Source organism: Hydra viridissima, unplaced genomic scaffold (assembly GCF_058129835.1).
Source record: "Hydra viridissima isolate aposymbiotic clone 2 unplaced genomic scaffold, HvirCarnegie_v1 scaffold_5, whole genome shotgun sequence".
In the NCBI taxonomy this organism is placed as follows: domain Eukaryota; kingdom Metazoa; phylum Cnidaria; class Hydrozoa; order Anthoathecata; family Hydridae; genus Hydra; species Hydra viridissima.
The window spans coordinates 7,764,605-7,784,305 of NW_028324304.1; the positions used below are offsets into that span (position 1 = coordinate 7,764,605).

Here is a 19,701-nt window from a genome sequence, read left to right on the forward strand (position 1 = left end):
CCTGTAAGATAAAAGTATTTATTGCCAACTGAAGTCTTTAATCACATTGAGAAACCTCAATGAAGACGAGAATGAGAAAATTGTATCAAAAAAAAAAAGGAGTCAACTTTGGAACGTAGATTGTGTTACTATTTTAAATTAGAACTATATCTCAAATCTCTGTTTTCCGAAGGTAAGAACTTCGTCTCTCTAAATATCCAAAATTGGTCACTGTGAGTCATTCAGCCCAAGCCGACAATCGCCGAAATAGTTTCATTACCCTTTATTTTTCACGCAACCGTTCGACCGTCCCATTTTCAAAAGAAAAATGAAAAAGAAAAAAAAAACAAAAAAAACAATTAGTAAGCTTATAAATAGCCGATCTCTCAATCGCTTTAAGTTGGATCAGCTCTTGGATCCAATATTAAAGGAAATGTAATTTCAAATAGCAAATTTTTTCTATTAAAACGAAACAAGTTATAAAAACCCGAGAAGCAAAAATGATTTTTTAAGCTTCATCAACAGATTTTGTTTTTGTGTTTTTTCGATGCAACACTAAAAAAAACACCTAAGTGGTTCAATAACACGGTTGGGGTTTGGTGGGCTCTAAGCACAGCTCGGTGTAGTAAACAAGTGTAGGGTAAGGTTGCCAATATTGTACCCCCTAAGACAAAACTAAAAAATGTAACTAATCTACTGAGTGAAAACATGGATTTTCAATTGAATTTCATAATTTAGGGATTGTTTGTTGTAAAGACGTTAAAAAAACTCAAAATTTAAAAAGCGTTAAGTCTCGAAGAATCAAATTAAAAAAATAGCGCTAAGAGTACAATTTAGGGAAACTAGATCCTTAATTGTACCATTGTAATCCAATATTTTACCACTTTCTTGATTTCACCCAGTGGGCACACGGCGGAATAAAGACGTCTTATGTACGTTCATTTCACGTCCTCTCGATTTAAAAACAATCTGAACCTCAACAAAGCGTCTTATGAACGTCTTTTTCTTGTCCGTCTCGAAAATGTAACGAAATAAATAAATTGATCGCTATTACTTTTCACGACCTTCTTTGAACGTTTTATAAACGGCTTTTTCGCGGCTGCAAGTGCGTATAAGCATGGATTTCAAAAATGGCGATTCTTATACTTGGATCCAAGTATTTTTTTTTTAAATTTATATGCTACCTTTTTATGTTTCCTAACAGTTACCTAAATAGTAATTGTGAACTCGTCGAAGATTTTTCAATTACTATTTAGTTAACTATTTGGTAACATAAAAAGATAACATATAAAGAAACATACCACTTAAATTTTATTTACTGTAAAAAATAATAATGTAAAACCTATACACTGGTACTATATTATGGTTGTTGTTGTTATTATTAATATCAATATGATTATTATTTTAGTTTTTACTTACATGTAAAGTTTTTTATATTATTTATATTATATAACAAGCTCAAGATTAGTTACTATAACTAATTTTAATAACTAATAAAAATTTTTTCAATTTGATTTAATTTGATTTTTTAGTTAATAAAAGTATTTATTTTACAAAAGTGTCAGTCATTTTTTTAAAAAGCACAACTAATATTATGATAATGGCAGCATATGTAAAAAAATGGAAAACTACAAATAAAAAAGTGCTTGGATTACTAGATTTTAATTATGATGAAACTTTTGAGATTGAAAAACATGAAAATCTAGTCTGTGCTGAATTAAATCTCTCTGACCATTCAAATAGCAGTTGCATTCTTCGTGAATCTGATGGCGGCAGTAATAATGATTCATGTACTCTTTCAGATGCTGATGAATCATATGAATCTGATTTACCTGTCTTGAGCCACATTGATAATGATGATGATACTAAATTTGATGATTCTAATTATAGCCTTTGCCAAAAACTTACTGCTTGCTCCATTCGTAACAGATGGACTAGAGCTTCTGTCAATGAGCCTCTTAATATACTTTGTGAAGAGGGGCTTGAACTTCCAAAAGATGCCAGAACACTTTTGCAAACTCCAAGGAAAGTTAATATTATACAAAAATGTGGAGGTACATATACCTATTTAGGTATTAAAAAAAGTTTAGAAACAATATTTTTGCATCACAATTTCACTGAAAGATGCATTGCATTGTGTTTTAGCATTGATGGTTTGCCATTGTATAAGTCAAGCAGTACACAGTTGTGGCCAATTTTAGCTTCTTTTGGTGACTTTGATATATTTGTTGTTGAATTGTATTGTGGAAACAAAAAACCTGATTCAATTAATGATTATTTAGAGGACTTTGTTGCAGAGTTAATTGAGTTGATGGAACATAGTTTATCAATCAATGGTAACCAATATGATGTAAAGGTTAAGTGTTTCTTGTGTGATGCCCCTGCCAGAGAGTTTTTGAAATGTATCATATCCCACACTGGTTATGACTCTTGTGAAAGATGTTGTATTCATGGAACACATGAAGGTCGTGTTGTTTTTAACAATGAGATTGATTATCCTCTAAGGGAAAACATAACATTAAAAATTTTTGGATATAATCACCATCAAACATCTATATCTCCTTTAGTTTTGATTAATTTAGATATGATCAACAATTTCCCTTTGGACTACATGCATCTTGTATGTTTAGGTGTTGTCCGTAGGTTATTGAATTATTGGAAAATAGGTCCTGGTGGTAAAATAGCTGCTCATCAATTTGAAGAAATTTCAAGCTGTCTCCTATCATTAAATGGACACATGCCAAGTGAATTTGTACGTCAGCCACGGAGTCTCAATGACTTAGATCGATGGAAGGCAACTGAATTTCGTCAATTTCTTTTGTATACCGGTCCAGTTGTTCTACGATGTATTTTATCTAAAGATTCATACAAACATTTCTTGGCATTAAGCATTGCAATAAGTATTATGTTACAGTCTGATGATAACTTTTGCATGCAGTATATTGGTTTAATAACACAGTTTGTTTATAATTGCAAATATATCTATGGAAATACATTTACAGTGTACAATATTCATAATCTATTACATTTGCCTGATGATTGTTTAAACTATAATAGTTCATTAAACACAATATCATGTTTTCCTTATGAAAATTTTCTTCAGCGTGTAAAGAAAGCTGTAAAAGGTTCTTCTAATCCAGTTGCACAAATTGTAAAAAGACAATTTCAATGGGAAAGTTCATTTGGGTTTCTAACAAAAAAAAACCTCTCAACCAAGATATCTAGTGGAGGAAAAGATAATTGCTTTCTTCTTAAAAAAAACAGAATTGCATTTGTTAAAGAAATCATATCAGATGATTCTTTTTTATGTGATGTAGTAAAAATTAGGCACTTGGAAGATGTGCATAATACACCAATTCAGTCTTCATATCTAAACATAGTGTTACTTCCACATCGAAGCAATGTAAAATTGAAGAGTAAGATCCTTTATAGAGCTTGTTTTATTAGGAAATGTGTATGCTTACCAGAACAACGTGGATTAGCAATATTTCCTGTTTTGCATGAAATAGAAAGAGGGTGATTTTCCTTAGATAAATCTTTACTGTGTTTTTTTTTAATTCAAGGGTGTCATTAGCAATGAATGAACTTAGCCCATTTTAAATGTTTCATTTGATTGTAAATGTCAGATAATAATATTTCTAAATTCTATGTTATGATATTTGTTTTATCATTTTCAAAGAAATAGTCTTGCTCTTTTCATTTGTTTATTTCATAAAAATATATTTTTTAGAAAACACCTTGAAAAATTTAATAAAAATGGCTTGGTGCAGAGCAGTTTGGGTGGAAGAAAATTTGGAAGAGGAAGGTGTTATACCGTCAGTCTGGGTAGATGAAGATTATACATATTGGCCGTCAGGAGGAAATGTCCTCAGAGCATACAGAGAACTGACTCCACCTGATCCATCATGGCACAAGTTTGTTAAGTTAAAAGAGAAAGTTAGAGATGGTAAATAGTATGTGTTTGTATAGTTAAATTAAAAGTTTTTTGATAGGCATCTTATGTTTGGTGTGTTAATACTTTTTAAAATTTTATTAAAAGATGAAAGAGAGTTATGCGAAAATTTTGAGTTTACCACTTCAAATGAAATTGAAAATGAGGTGCTTGAAAAAAAAGATCCCAACAAAAAAAAGACCAAGAAAAAGAAAATGTTAATACCAAGACCTGATCTAAACTGTATGTTGTTAAAAAAAATTATATGTTTGCAAAGTTATTATATATATATATATATATATATATATATATATATATATATATATATATATATATATATATATATATATATATATATATATATATATATATATATACACATGTGAAACTTGATTGTTATTTTTGTGTCAACTTTTAAAACTAATATTTTTGTTGGATTAAATTCTGTTTTAACAACATATCCTGACATAACAAACTTCAGATGCTTATCAAATATCTTTAAGTCACATGCTGTTAAAAGGCTGTTAATGACCCCAGACAGACCCTCAAAATTATCATCAAAAAAAAACAATACTAGAAAACATGAATGTTCCTTTAAAGTCTTTATTAGCTAAAATAAGTAAGTTCATATTCTATATTTGTCATAAATTATGTTATAGTTGTCATTTAATAACCATTTGTAAACATAAACATGTTTATATTTTTAACTCTTGTTTATAAACTACAAATTTATCTGTTTTGTACTGTAATTTCTTGGTATGTTTTATGCAGCTTCTTTTTTTTTTTTTTCTTTTTTTCTTGACTATGAGAAGAATCATCTTTTATAATTTATCATAGCTATATTCACACAATTTGCTTTACTTTTTCAGTATCCCAAAAAGCACCCATGAGGAAGTTAAGTCCAACTGATGTTAGTTTAAAATCAGATAGTTCTCAAATAGAAAATTCAAAAAAGTTGAATAATGCAAAATTCCCTTTAGAAGCAGGAAGTATTTAAATATGTTAATTTTCAAAGTATATAGTCTTTATTATACTTTTAAAGTTTTTCATAACCACTTTTATTTAATTTTCAGAATTTCAATACAAAGTGCTCCATCTACTAACAGGCATTTGTGATGAAACGGAGGGCATTAAAAATATATTAAGAGCAGATAGTTCATCATTAGATTTATCACAGATTGACACGCTAGAAGAGTTCGAAAAATTTGACTCCTCTTTATCAGATAAAGAAGTAGAAAAGAATATAGTAAGAAGTAGTACTTTTCTAAAAAATAAATTAAAAGCCTTAAACAAGAAATGATGATTAAATCATGTATAATCATGGTTTTACCTGTTGACCTATTTTCTCGGATTTGGTAACCAGCTTTGTCATTTAATTACTAGTATGACTAGTAATTACAACATTTAAGTTATGAACAAAATGTTAATTATTTGCACTGTTCATTATTTTTAGAAGCGTCAATTATCAAATGTTGGTGGTAATTCCAGTTATGCAGCTGTGAAAGCAATTCTTGTTAAGTATGTGTTTGCTTTTTCATGTCATCTGTAACACACTCTCTCCAATTTTTTTTTTCATGTTTTCACTTCTATACCTCCTAAATCTGCTAACTCTCTACATGCTGATTACCAATTATCTGCATCTTTATGCTCTACATCCCTAAACCACCCTCCCTGACTCACCCTATCAGATACACTAACTATTCCTAATCTCTAAGATCATTGCATGTTTGATGCATATTAGTAGAACGTAATTTTAAAACTGGTGTCCATAATTTTTAAACTGCTTATGATTGGATTTGGTTTTTATTTTTATCATTTATTTATTTAGATTGATGTCAAATAAACTGATGAGTTTATTTAACTTGGCTGGTACCAAAAAAGAGAGTTTTCGAAAAACAAATTTAATGAAGATAATTATAGGTATTTTTTGTTAATATATTATATTTTTTTGTTATTATATATTTTTATATAATAATATATTTTTACATTAATATAAAATATTTTTATTATTATATAAAATTTTCTTATGCTTATAATTTCTGAAGTGCTTTATACAGATTGTTCTTTCAATTTATACTACATACGCACAAAAATCATCTGAGTTATACATTAACAGATTAAAAAGAGTTTGTTGCATAAATTCAATTTTACTAATATTATAACTCATTTCTTAGGCTGTGCCCCGAATGATTTAACAGAGAATGAAGTTCATTCGATTGTTGGAAACATTCTAAAACGTGCTCCAGATCGAAAAAATGGTGGCGGAAGAAATTGTTCTTCCGTCTTGTCTGCTAACAAGGATGATGTTAATGATTTTTGTGGAAGTGATGATTCACAGCATTCGTAGCATCAAACCATTTTTTGTAAATAGTTTTCTGTAAATAAATTTTCCTTTACTAATTTGTGTGTTGAATTCGAACTTTTCTGCTTCTATTCAAAATGAATATGGTAGTTTAATTAAGTTTGTTTAATTTATATAATTAAGAAAAAATGTTTTTAGAAAAAATAATTTAGAGTTAATATTTAAACTAAAAATTAAATTAAAAAAAAACGAATAAGACGTCTTTTCGGCGTTCCATCTATAACGTTTTTCCGTATTTCCAAACTGAACCAATTTTGTACGTCCGATCGGGACGTCTTTTTTACGTTTCTCAAAGGATGTCTTTAAGACGTTCCACGCAGGACGTCTTTCTGTATTTCCAAAGCAAACAAAATAAAGACGTCCCGATGGGACGTATTTAAGACGTCTTAAAGTCGTCCGTGTGCCCACTGGGCAATTACTTTACAGCTTTGCAAATATTTTATGATTTTAGATTTAAGGGATTTAAAGAACTGGTTAAAAGGAACGGCTTTTTGAAAATCAGCAATTAGAAATATTCTGATATAACATAACACCTAACTGCCCATAATATAATGAAATAAAGTTTTTTATTTAATAAACTCTATGCTACTTGAACTTTTTTTTCTTCTGGAAAATGCCAAAAACAGGTATCACCACATATGGCACAATTTTTATTTAAATTGTATGTTTACCAATGGGTTAGCTAAGATTAGAATAGAGGAGGAAGGTAGGTATTAAAGATAGTTATACTAAATAATGTAAAACAATATATACTATATCTGTTTTAAAAACAACCACACTAAATATTGTAAAATAAAATACATAAAAACACTATTTTTGGAAAAAATTTCAGATAAATTGTGTCTGTTTTTGATTAACACCTGCACAGCCAACATGACACCAGCCTTGACATATTGGTAAAACTGAACTAGAGAGTGCATCTTTTTAAGGACTGCTTGTCAATACAAGAGTAATACTGGAATTTTTTTTTTGTTTGTTTAAGTGGTGAAGTTCGTTTTGTAAGTATGGATATTTTTCTAATTGGAATCTCAAAAGGAATTTGTTAAGCTTTACAAGCGTTTTTTAGCGGTCAGAATGGTTGCGTCGGTACAATTTAGGACATGCCTTGAGGTACCATTTACGCCACTAATCTGACATACAGTTAATTAAAAAATTTGACAAATAAAAATAAGATATTTTAAATTCTAAGTATTTATTTTGAGTTTAGATAAATTATGCTAAAACATAAGTACACTGAACAAATCATATCTTCTGCTTTTTTTAGTGAAATACGCTTAGCCATAAAAACCTAAAATAAGAAATCTCCAATAATAAACCAACAAGAGCTTACTCTGGCCTTAATACAGTTGGATGACAAAAAAAACAGTTGACTACTTAATTTCATTCAGCAAAGATAAAAAATAAGTTAAAAAAGTTCTTGTGGGTTGTAAAAATAACAAGTTATGTTAAAAGTACAATAAATAACAAGTAATGTTAAAAGTAAAGGTTTTTTCAGTGAGCAATTTTTATATTGGGCTCACTGAAATATATATTATATTGGGCTCACTGAAAAAACCTTTAAAGACAGATGGTATAAGCATAGAAATTCTTTTCGTCTTGAAAGTAAGACAAACTCCATTGAACTTTCTAAATTTGTATTGGAGTGTAAATTCGATTGTTTCTGTCGTTTGCAGATTTCAAAAGACCAATTCAACTGACCAATTTAAAACATTTTTTTAGCATGTCTTGCATTTCTATACAGTCTGTAAGAAAATTTATTGAGAACGGTTGTATTGAAAATCTACGAACTGTTTATTCCGAATTGTCATTGAAGATTAATTTCCTTCACAAACCAGCAATTTTCATGGCTTAGTTCTTCACCATCTGAAGATGGAGCATATTGTCTGAGTTGTGTTTTGTTTGGGTTTAAATACTCTTCGAAATCTAGTAGATGTAAAAACTTGTTTTCTCAGCCTGTAAAGCACTGGCCAGATGCTGTGAGTGCTTTTAATAGACATTATCATGGGAAAAAAGGAAAGATTAATGGACATCACTTAGCTGTACAAAGTCTTCATTATAACACCTGGACCATATTTTCAGCTGTTTTAAATACAATGAATGGAAGTTTTCAAAATATTGATACTTTAATTAATAAAGAATATGAAAAAGAGGTTGCTTTAAATCGGGACAAATTGCGTTCAATTGTTGACTCAATCATTTTCTTTGGCCGTCTCAATATAGCTTTCAGAAGTCATCGTGATGATTCCCAACACCATCCTACTGTTGGAAAATATTCTTTAGTAAATGGAGTAGGAAATTTTTTTGAACTTATAAACTACAGGATCAGAGGTGGGGATAAAGTTCTTGAGCATCATCTTAACAGCTGTGCAAAGAATGCATCTTATATTTCTAATTCGTCACAAAATGAATTGATTAATTGTTGTGGAAAATATATCCAGAGTATTTTAATTTCCGATATAAAGGAAAATCAATTTTTTTCAATAATTGCTGATGAAGCATCTGATTGCTCCAATCAGGAACAAATGTCTTTAGTTATTAGATTTATAGATAGTTCTTTTGATGTTAGAGAAGACTTTATAGGTTTTTTGCATTGCGAATATGGTTTATCAGGAGAAGCTCTTTACAAAACTATTTCATCATGTCTTAAAGATTATTCTCTTGACATTTCCAATTGTCGAGGTCAGGGGTATGATGGTGCAGGATCTGTTGCTGGTCATGTTAAAGGTCTTGCAAAGAGAATTAAAGATCACAATGACAAAGCAGTGTATACTCACTGCTTTAGTCATTGTCATAATCTTAGTGTAGCAAATTCGTGCAAACTACAAGAAGTCAGAAATATGATGGAGCGAGTAAAACAATTGTCTTATTTTTTTAATTTTTCTGAGTCAAGACAAAATTTATTAGAAGCAGCTATCACTCAACATTGTCCTTCTGCAACAAAGAAAAAATTAATTGATGTTTGTCGCACAAGATGAGTTGAACGCATAACTGGGTTGGATGATTTTGAATGTTTGTTTGTACCTATTGTTTTTTGTCTTGAAGGAATGAGCATGAACTTAGAAAAAAAGTGCAATAAAGAAACTTCATCACAAGCTTCTTGTTTTTTAAAACTCATTACCACTTTTGATTTTATTGTAACTTTAGTGATTACTCGAAAAATTCTTGACTACACTATTCCTGTTACACTAATGTTGCAAGGTAAAACTTTTGACATTTGTGATGGTTTAAGTTCTATTTCAGCTTTAAAAAGTTGTATGTTGACACTTAGAAATTTAATAGATGATTATCACATAAAGTGGTATGATACAATTCTTTGTATTGCTTCTAAAGTTGATGTTGCTGAAGTTAAACCAAGAGTATCAAGTTGTCAAATATATAGAAATAATATTCCTTCATGTTCAACTTCAGATTATTTAAGAAATCGTTAACCATACCACTTATCGATCACCTTCTATTTGAAGTTAATAACAGATTTAGTGATGATGCTTTGGTTGCTTATGATGGTTTGGTTATTATTCCAGACAAAATGATGTCTTATGTTTCTAAGAAGATTGAGTGGAAAATTAAATTTCAATCTTTTGCAAACTTTTATTCAACAGATTTGCCATGTGCAATTTCTTTAAGCGCAGAACTTGATTTGTGGGAAAGCTATTGGGCTCAAGAAAAAATTTGCTTACCAGATAATATTTCAAGTACTTTAAAAAGTCTTCCTAACAATCAATTTTCAAATTTAAGAGTTTGTTTTCGCATTCTAGGAACATTGCCTGTTACCTCTTCTGCATGTGAAAGATCGTTTTCAGCTATGAGATGATTAAAAAATTACACACGAAGTACTATGTCATCTGAGAGAATGAACAGTCTTGCTTTATTGCATATTCACCAAGAGATAGAACCTAATGTTGAAAAAGTTATTGACTTATTTGCATTTAAAAATCGTAGATTAAATTTTACAGATAAAAACTGTTGATCATTTTTTTTTTATTATTATTCATTTTCTTTAACAAGTTTTTTTTGTTTGTTATTTTTTAAGTTTACTTTTAATATTTTATGTTTAATGCTTTTTAAGTTGTTTTAAATTATGATTAAAATTACTCTATATATAATTAGTTTACGTAATACCTAGTGTCTGGGCCATATTTGTAAAAAAATCTTTTTTTTTAAAATACAATAGTTACCTTTTTTCTGAACAAATTGTATTGTTAAAGTTCCAGTGGTCAGTCCTTCAATTTCAAACAAGCAATGAACAAGGTTGGTTATGTAATAAATATAAGACTTAGAATAAGTATAAATATTACAAGTAGTTGTTCTTCCAACATATCAGTTTAATTGAATTTGATTGAAAAAAAGTGAAATGTTTGTATTACTTTTTTTTAATATCTTTTAAGTTTAAAATGATTTTTTTCTTATTTTAGATTTTATAAAGCATATGAAGTAAAAAAAATTAAAATTATGAAAATAAAATTATTTTATTTAGTTTTTTTAATATAAAATAATATTTCAAATTTTTGATTCTAATATACTTTTTTTTTCTCTCTTGTAACTTACCAGTTAATACCTTTTTGAGCCAATACATAAAATGAAGCATCAGACTAATGGAGTCTCACTAAAAACTCCATTAGAAAACAGATGTCGCATTTTATGGAATTTTTTTTTTCTTTTAGTTAATTATAGTGTTTCTTGCTTTCTGAAATCTTCTGGTAAATTTAAAGTAAGTATAAAGAAATTTATTTTCTCAGTATTTCTCCAACTATTAAAAGTCGATATAAAATATATAAAATAACAAATGGGAGTCTCAGTTTTGGTGCCATACCCCAGGCGCGGGTTAAAACTTAATTTCTTTTTTATAAATATATTGAAACTGAGTTTATACTTTTTTACATTTATCTAAGTTTAAGCTTTTTGCATTTTCATAAAAAAAAAGTTAGTACAAAAAAAGTTTTTAAACATTTTATTGCATTAATTATTTTATTGTTTTTGTTGTTATTGTTGTTAACTTAATTTCAAACTGAAAATATTATTTGAAAAAATCGTGTTTTTTTTTTTTTTTGAAACCTGAGTTAGAGACTTGAAAATTTATTCATTTGAAAGAAATTAATTTCTATCAGTAATTGTTAATAATATAATGACTGATTAATGTTACCATTAATGATAATTACTGGTAAGTGTCTGAAAAAATTAGTGCTTCAGACTCTGCTAAATAGCGAGAATGAGTTTTAGTTGATGGAACCAGAGATAGTAGCTCCTTTAAGTAGTGATCATGATAGTATTTGTAGAAAAGAAAAAGAGATTTTTTTACGACAACTTTACGAAGATGGGAGAGAGACTAAAGCTTGGCAGATTGAGCAGGTCCAATGGTCGATGTCCGTTTTAGCGTCCGTAATGAAACATCGTTTGAGCCTTTTTGTAAGAGTTTGCAAATTTAAAAACAAACGAGAAAGCAAATTTAAGTTGGCCCCTCGTTTGAAGGGGCAACTTAAATTTGTCCCTCCCCCGCCTTAAAAATTTCCCTCCCCGCCCCTCTCTATACCTAGAGGCTTTAACATTTCTTGACTAACTTCTTTAAAAAGCTAAACCCGCGCCTGTGTAAAAGTAAAGGTTTAGAACCCTTTCTTACGTGGAACATTCTCGATCAGGCAGAACCATTTAAGTCTGGTGGCAATTACTGTAATTTGTGCTTGACTGAAAAGTACCACGTTATTACTTCGAAACTAGACTTGCTCAATAAACGAAACGAACTAACATCAAAGTGCCGCCATGAAAATAAATTTTTAATAAAAAAACTTTAATGCCATCATAGCAGACACTCCATTGCACTTTTTTCGTATTTTTTGTCGTTACGTTATTTTACGGTTTATAACATCTGATGATCGCTAATGCGTGAAACTTTAAGTAATATAATTTAAAGCAAGCTAATTATTTAGTTTATATAATAACAATAGTAATAATATATTCGCTCTACTTATTCTACGCTGTATTGAGCACTCTTACTGGAAATATTAACATAATTTCTACAATAATATCATACTATATATACATATACATGTATATATATGTATATATAGTATGATAGTATTGTAGAAATTTTAAAAAAGCATCTAAACTTAACAAATTTTTATCATTTGAACAAAGAATTCTTCAATAAATTCATTTTTGTGATTTAATTATCGAGTTGGGACTTCGTGCGCAAGATTTTTGATCCAGAAAAGCTCGTTAGTGTTCAATTGAATTGAGATATAGATTTTTAGCCGATCATTCAAGTAACTCAATCGGCTTCTTATTAGAAGATAAGATGTTTTCCCATTTGCAGTTTTAGAGTCGAAGCCTGGGGATTTTTTTTGAGAATGTTGACAATTACCTTAGAGACCATAATTCCCTGAATAAAGTGCAGCTTTCCTGTTCCATTACATGGCATCCATCCTTAAACCATATTCTTGCCTCCACCAAATATCGCTGTTCCTTAAATGCAATTGAATTTGAATGCTTCGTCTTTCTTTCTTCATACTAAAATAAAAACAACGATCGATAAAAAAAAACGTACCTAAGATGATTGGTCAACTCTTCACATAAATAAGTGATAAAGCGTTAAAACAAAAGTTAAATAAAATTCGGAAAAGATGTAAACACTGAGACGCATAAACGATAAAGCGTAAGAAAAGTTATATACAACTGGGAAAAGACGTAAACGCGAAGACCTGCCGCATAAATAAAAGATGAATAGGTATTGCAACCGAAAAACAATCAAAAACTATAAAAACTCAAAAAATAAAGAGATGCGGAGATAGACATTAGAGCGACTGATGATTACGGTCGTCTTTTTGGAAGGAGAGAAGAAGTAAAGAAGACGAAGTTTTAAAGAGAACGTTTTAAGAAATTTTTAAGAAGAATTTTAAAAAGAGGGATCTTTATGATAAGAAAAAAACCAGAAGATTCAAATAAAGAAGAAATATTTGTAATAAAAAGAAGATATAAAAAAGAGGAGTAATTGATATAAACAGTATTTAACACTGCAAGAAGCGTTAGAGAATATTATTAGTATTATTTAAACGTTATGAGTGAAGAAGTGCTAGCTATTACACATTAGAACATTTGTTGAGTTTTATTATATAACAGAATATACTGAGGACGGCAAATAGAACCTTATCCCCAAACCTTGCCCTCTCCTTACTCAGTACTTCCCACACCATCAACCTTGTTCCCAACTCCATTTACCTAACCCGCACAACACTAGACCCAAACATCCTTGATCCCCTTATCCTTTACGCAACAAACGTAAACATTAAGTAACTTAAATCATTAAAAACGCCGCCCTCACAATACTTTTTGAGCTCCATCGGACTTCTCAAAATTAAAATGCTTTCTTGCGTGGAACTTTTACTTTAAATCCACTTTCTTTCAAAGAATTTCAAACAGTAAACGGAGTTACTTGAATTCCAAGTGATACCAGAATTTAACAACGAGCTTATACGAGCTGAGCTGAAAATGAAGAGTGCAGAACTCATCGTGCTAAAAACCCTTCAACCAATTGAAATTGGGCGGCCTTTTTGATTTTGGTTCACCTCGTTTAGGCTCATTATGTTTTTTATTTCTTTTGAAAATTAAATTTCAATATAAAATCAAAAAAATTTATTTTCAACTTAACTTACATTGAATGTAGCATTGACTTAACTCTTCAGTTTGCTGTATTGCTTGATTGTGTTCTAAACTGATAAAAAAGTTAAAACAAAAAAAATCTTTATTTGAAATACCTTAAAAAAGAAAGTACTTGATGATGACATTTTTTCTACGACTAAAAAATTACTAACAAGTTCACACGCTCATCTTTTTATTGAGCTTTATCAAGTCAGGGGCGGGTTTAGGGTTAGGCTTGTTAGGCGCGTCGACTAACACCTATTTTGGTAAACACTTTTTAATTAAAAAGCTTTCTAATTTTAAAAAAATACATTCTTCAATTTTATTTTGTGATTTTTTGGGTGTAAATTAGCGATATCTGAGGAATATTTATAAGTATAAAATCCTCATCTTGGTCGTTTTTTACCGGCTTCCGAATTTAGGAAATATTTGTAAAGTGGATTCTAATTTTGTTACCGGTAGCGTAATTTCGGACCATATTAGGCGCGCCTAACCTGGCCCGTTTACTTGGCTGACGAAATTTCGAAATCGTATAAATTCTTATTAAATTGTTTCCTTTTTATTCTCCGGTAACGTAACTTCAGGTCAAGTTAGGCAAAACATTTTTGCGCCTAACTTGGCCCGTTTATTCGGCAAACGAGAGCCCAAAAATTATTAAGTTCATTTAACTAAAGGTTTTTTTCATCGTTCGGTAGCGTAACTTTAGGCCAAGTTAGGCTCACTCCCCCGCCCCTCTTTATACCTAGAAGCGTTAACATTTCTTGACTAACTTCTTTAAAAAGCTAAACCCGCGCCTGCAATTCGATTTAAATAAATATAAAAAAAAAACACGGAAAAAAAAAAAAAAAAATAGAAAAAGAATATTAACTTTTATTTTAAATAACTTTTTTTTATTTAATTACTTTACTTAATTTTTATTTTATTAAAAAGTTAGTAATTTTTTTTTTTTTTTTTTTCAAACTAATTATTCATAGCTATTTAATTAGTTTGTGTTTGCTTGATCATTTTCTATAAAAGATTCTATAAAAGTGCTGATAATTAAGGGTCTGCGTATCGTTATCGGTATATCGGTATGAACCGATATTTTGAACCGATAACGATAAGAATGATAACGATATCAAACGATATGAATTTGTCTATGAAACGATAACTTATCGTTTGAACCGATAACCAAACGATAACTTATCGGTTGAAACGATATTATCGGCTTTTTTTTATCGGTTTATCGGAATACATAAAAATAACGAGAATACCGATATTTATCGGTATAATAACGATATTTTTTACAATATTCCAATTTTTTTTTATTAAAATGCCACATTTTAGTTCAAATATATTATAAATCTTCAAGTCGAGTCAAGATGTCGTTTCGCCTTTTTGATTAACGTTAATATCATTTGTGATACAAATGTATTTATAGTATGGTTTTTTTGTAAATGAAATAAATAAATATTAATGGGTTATTTTGACTACCATAATGGCTGACTTTATTAAAACTTTGGAAGAAAAAAAGCCGAAAATTATGCGTTTTAATTTTGAAAATATACATATTTAGCACTTAGTTCAGATTTTTCTGACAACATATATTGTGTTTACTAATGGATATGATTGACTAAATGTAAAAAAATCAGGAGTGGGGAGAGTTTCAACCTGGCGGTCTATTTGGAGAACAGTGTTGCTTCACTTTTTTAAACGAGAGTAACCAATAAATACCGATATGAAACGATATGAAACAATAAATTGTTCTATTTCATAATTTATTTAACTTAAGGAAATATAAGTTCATAATAAATTTCTGAATTTTTGCTTCTGTCTAAAGTTCCAAACTAATAATTGTCTTCAACTGTCAGATCAACCACATTTGGAGTACTGGCACGAGAGGCAGCAGGAGACGGAGAGGCAGGTCCTTCAACGGCAGCAGCTTCATCGGCTTGTTCTTCAGCAGAAGTGAGCAACCATTTATTGATCTTAACTTTGACATAGTTTTGCTGGATATACAGGAGTTTCTTTACTTGTTCTGGTTGCAACTTGGTTCGTTTGTAGGAGACAATAGCACCTCCAGCACTAAAAGCTCTCTCTGACGAAGCACTAGATGCAGGCACACAAAGCCATTTTCTTGCAGATTCTGCCAACAATGGAAACTTGTGTTTGTTGGTCCTCCAGAAGTCCAAGACATTCAATCCAGTTACTGCAGGTACCTTGAGGTACATTTCCCATTCAATAGTAATGGAAGACTGATCAGCTGGGGCGGAGGTAACTCTAACTAGGACGTCACTAGCCAAATCAAAGAAAGGGTTGTCATCAGGTTGGAAACCTTGAGATCTTGCCTCTTCTAGCTGCCTGGCTTCCATCTCTTGTGATGCCTGGATCCATTCTTGATGGTTCTGAGATTTTGTAATAAGAGCGTCATAGGCCTCATCAAATCCACCAATCTTTTTTAAAGCCTGGCCCTTGTACAGAGGATTTAGTAAGTTGGCGACTGAAAAGTGCAAGTTGGTTGCTCCAGATTCTGGAAACCGGAAATCAATGGCTTTAACTAGTTTTTGGTAAAACATCTCAGCAGTAGGAGACAGGACACCACGAATAGCTTGCAGAAGTCGGTATTTCAATCCATAAAGATGAGAGATAACTCTGTGAATGGAGACTTTCTTGTCAGCAGAGAAGCTTTCCGAAATGTCCGAGATTTTCCTTAAAATTGGCAAAATTTCGTCAAAGAGGTCAAACTCATTCTCACTGGGAATAGCGGGTGCAATTTGTTAGGGTCAGAACCTGGATTATCCCTGATTGAGCTCAAAGGTCTTCTCATCCTTACAATACTTTCAATCATCATTAATGTGGAGGTCCAGCGGGTTTTGACAGGTAAGATAACTTTCACATACTTTAATTCCTCCTTGTCAACTGTGTCGTTGTCATCCAACATGTTTTGAATCTCCTTCTTGATTCGCTGTTCTGACAAAGAGGACTTGTGGCATAGAGATGACAGTTCTGTGGCTTTTTTAATGGTTGACTCCAGATCCAAACCTTCAACTGACTTGGCTTCTTTAATTGCACCTTCCACAACTAAGTTCAAAAGGTGATCAGCACAGAGCAGAGACTCGTCAACAAACTTGCATTTAGGAATGGCTGCCTTCAGGTTGCAAGCTGAGTCATAAACACAAACAACATAGCTGTGTCCGGCATTTCCGGGAATCTCTGAGACATTTCTAAAAATAAAAAAAAATTTGATAAGTATAAATATTATGTAAATTAAAATTTACATATAACAATTTAATACCTTTAGTTATAATTTATATTATAAAATTATAATTAAAGATATAAAAAATATTGCAAGTAACGGGTAATATCGCTAATATGCTAAATTGTATAAAAAATTTGTACAACAACAAATCAACAAGTACTACGTAATTAGCTTACTTAGTAATAGTAAGTTAAAGTATTAGTATAAGTACTACTATACTAAGTTAAAAAAACTTCTATAAAAAGTTATTTACTGATCCAGTCTGTTTGCAATAGCTTCTGCAGTATGGCGTCCAGAAAAGGGTGACTCACCAATTACAAACATCCGGTGGTTGAAGTCTTCATTGATGAAGTGGAGGGTGATGGCTTGATAGGCGTCATTATTCCGACTTTGCCACATGTCAGAAGAAATGGCGAATCCAGGACTTTTTGGCAAATCTTTCTCCAGAACTTGATCCACTGCTGCTTTCACGGTTTTGTAAACTAATGGCAACCTAAAAGAAAAAAAAAACAAATAAAAAAACTGTTGTTTATACTAATTTAAAGTTATTTAAAAAAACCAACAAAATAAATTGGCGCGGACGGGTCTAGAAACTAACAATTTTAAAATTAAAAAGGGAGGTACTAACTTACTAAAAAATAACAATAATGTAATAATGGCGTCATGGGACTTACAGCGTTATTTTCATTGCAATTAAGATTAAGGGGTTTGGAATTTTAAGTTTGATTTAAAACTCATACAAATTCTTTAAATTTGTGTCCCTATTAAACCCAATGAAACCATCACAAAATTATTTATTTAACCAAAAGTACAATAAAATATATATATTATACTTATAACGTGAGTATGTTGTGGCAGATTTGATCAGCATCTTTGGGTTGAAATAAGCAATCAGATCCTGGAAGCCTTTATGCCCAACAAGACTAAATGGTAAGTTGCATTTGGCTAAGAACTTTGCAATTTCCAAATCACCTCGGAGTTGATCTCTATCTTGTGGTTTGTATTTTAACCAAGCATCAATCTTTTTGTTCTGATTCCCCTTTGATGGACTGCCCATTTTTCTTGACTTTACTCTTCTGTCCATGACCAGAGGAACTTTGTCTCCATGATCCTTTTCATAAGACTCATCCTCGTCGTATATCTGTAAAAATAAAAAAAAGTTGTAAAATTTTTACATTACAATGTACACACTGTAAAGCGGCTAAAGCCTGCAATAAATTGTAGTATTTCAACTTTGAACATTCTAAATATAGAAATACTCAATTTAAAACTTTTTTTTCACAACTGTCATATAATACCTGTTTAAACTCATTAAAAGCAACATCAGCCTTCCTCTTCTTTTCTGACTTGTCTAGTTCAATCTGGACAAATTCAAATGGATGCTTTCTAAAAAGATGGAACCTCATCCCAGAAGTGTTATGATCTGCAACCTTGACAACTGCCGGACAGAGCTTGCACTTTGCTTGGACGACTCTTTCACCAGCCTCACTTTGAGTCACCTCTTCTTCAAAGAAGTTCCAGATTTCCGTTCTTGGACGCGGCATGATGCTGGCAACTGACTTATAAATTCAAACTTCTAAACTAAATAAGAAAAAGAATCTTTTACTTTACAAAAAAAAAAAATTTTATCTGGACAATAATGCTGTCCAACTAGTCACTTTGACTCTCTCTCGAAAACTAGCCTTTTCCCGAAAAATGAGAAAGCTCTTAACAATAAAATTACTATCAGACATTTTAAATAACTGATATTTCAAGTTTTATGACAATATCAAGTTATTAAAATAATATTTCAAAAATTTATCTTTTCTTTTACTACTTTGAACAACCTGTAGCAATAATAATTTTTGTTGTCTAATTTTAACCAAATTTCATACTACTATATTGTAACAAATAAAATAAAACAAAATTTATCATATCTTACCTTCAAAATTGATTAAATTTCAATGTTTTTTTGTGAAGAATTATTTAGACTTCCCTGAGACACTAAAGAGTCACTGTTTTCTTTTTGAATTTGATATTATTTTTCCCATCTGACTGCGAATCATACAGTTTACAAACTACAATCCGTTTTTATACAGTCTTACTACCGCGCCATTTCGACACATTAAATACATTAAGACATTACATGTCTAACTTGCGCTTCCGCAATGAAGCAAATTTTTTGCCAACCAGGTTTGTTTTGCCAGACTGAAATGACCCAATGATAAATCAAAGCAAAACAAAACTGAAGTATTGCCAGTTTAAATAAAATGGATACTGGCATTAAAAACTTTAAAAACTTGCTTCACTTTTTCTTACGGAATTTTTGTGAAGTTAGACATCTAGATAATATATGCAATTGGGAAGGATTAACTTGTAAAACCGGTAAAGATAAGCAAAACGACATCTTCACTCGACTTGAAGATTTATGATATATTTGAACTAAAATGTGGCATTTAAAAAAAAAAAAAAATTGGAATATTGTAAAAAATATCGTTATTATACCGATAAATATCGGTATTCTCGTTATTTTTATGTATTCCGATAAACCGATAAAAAAAGCCGATAATATCGTTTCAACCG

General features: G+C 30.5%; 2 protein-coding genes across 16 annotated transcripts; both read left to right on the forward strand.

Moving 5' to 3' along the window:
• Nucleotides 1-997: 997 nt before the first annotated feature.
• Nucleotides 998-6,310, forward strand: LOC149888370 (uncharacterized). 15 transcript variants are annotated; one of them, XM_090087845.1, is made up of 8 exons: nt 998-1,135; nt 3,710-3,925; nt 4,019-4,153; nt 4,780-4,899; nt 4,984-5,156; nt 5,364-5,428; nt 5,739-5,830; nt 6,085-6,310. In XM_090087845.1, the coding sequence occupies exons 2-8, from the start codon at nt 3,736-3,738 to the stop codon at nt 6,255-6,257; spliced, it is 948 nt and encodes a 315-aa protein (XP_089943971.1). In that variant the 5' UTR covers nt 998-1,135; nt 3,710-3,735; the 3' UTR covers nt 6,258-6,310. The 15 variants fall into 15 exon arrangements, 7 of the variants coding, with proteins under 7 accessions (XP_089943971.1, XP_089943964.1, XP_089943965.1 ...); XM_090087838.1 differs by lacking the exon at nt 998-1,135 and adding an exon at nt 1,143-3,395; XM_090087839.1 differs by lacking the exon at nt 998-1,135 and adding an exon at nt 1,143-3,395 and having other exon boundaries at nt 5,364-5,425; nt 5,751-5,830.
• Nucleotides 6,311-8,365: 2,055 nt separating this feature from the next.
• Nucleotides 8,366-9,247, forward strand: LOC149888371 (52 kDa repressor of the inhibitor of the protein kinase-like). The gene has a single exon (XM_090089069.1). The coding sequence runs from the start codon at nt 8,366-8,368 to the stop codon at nt 9,245-9,247; it is 882 nt and encodes a 293-aa protein (XP_089945195.1).
• Nucleotides 9,248-19,701: the final 10,454 nt, after the last annotated feature.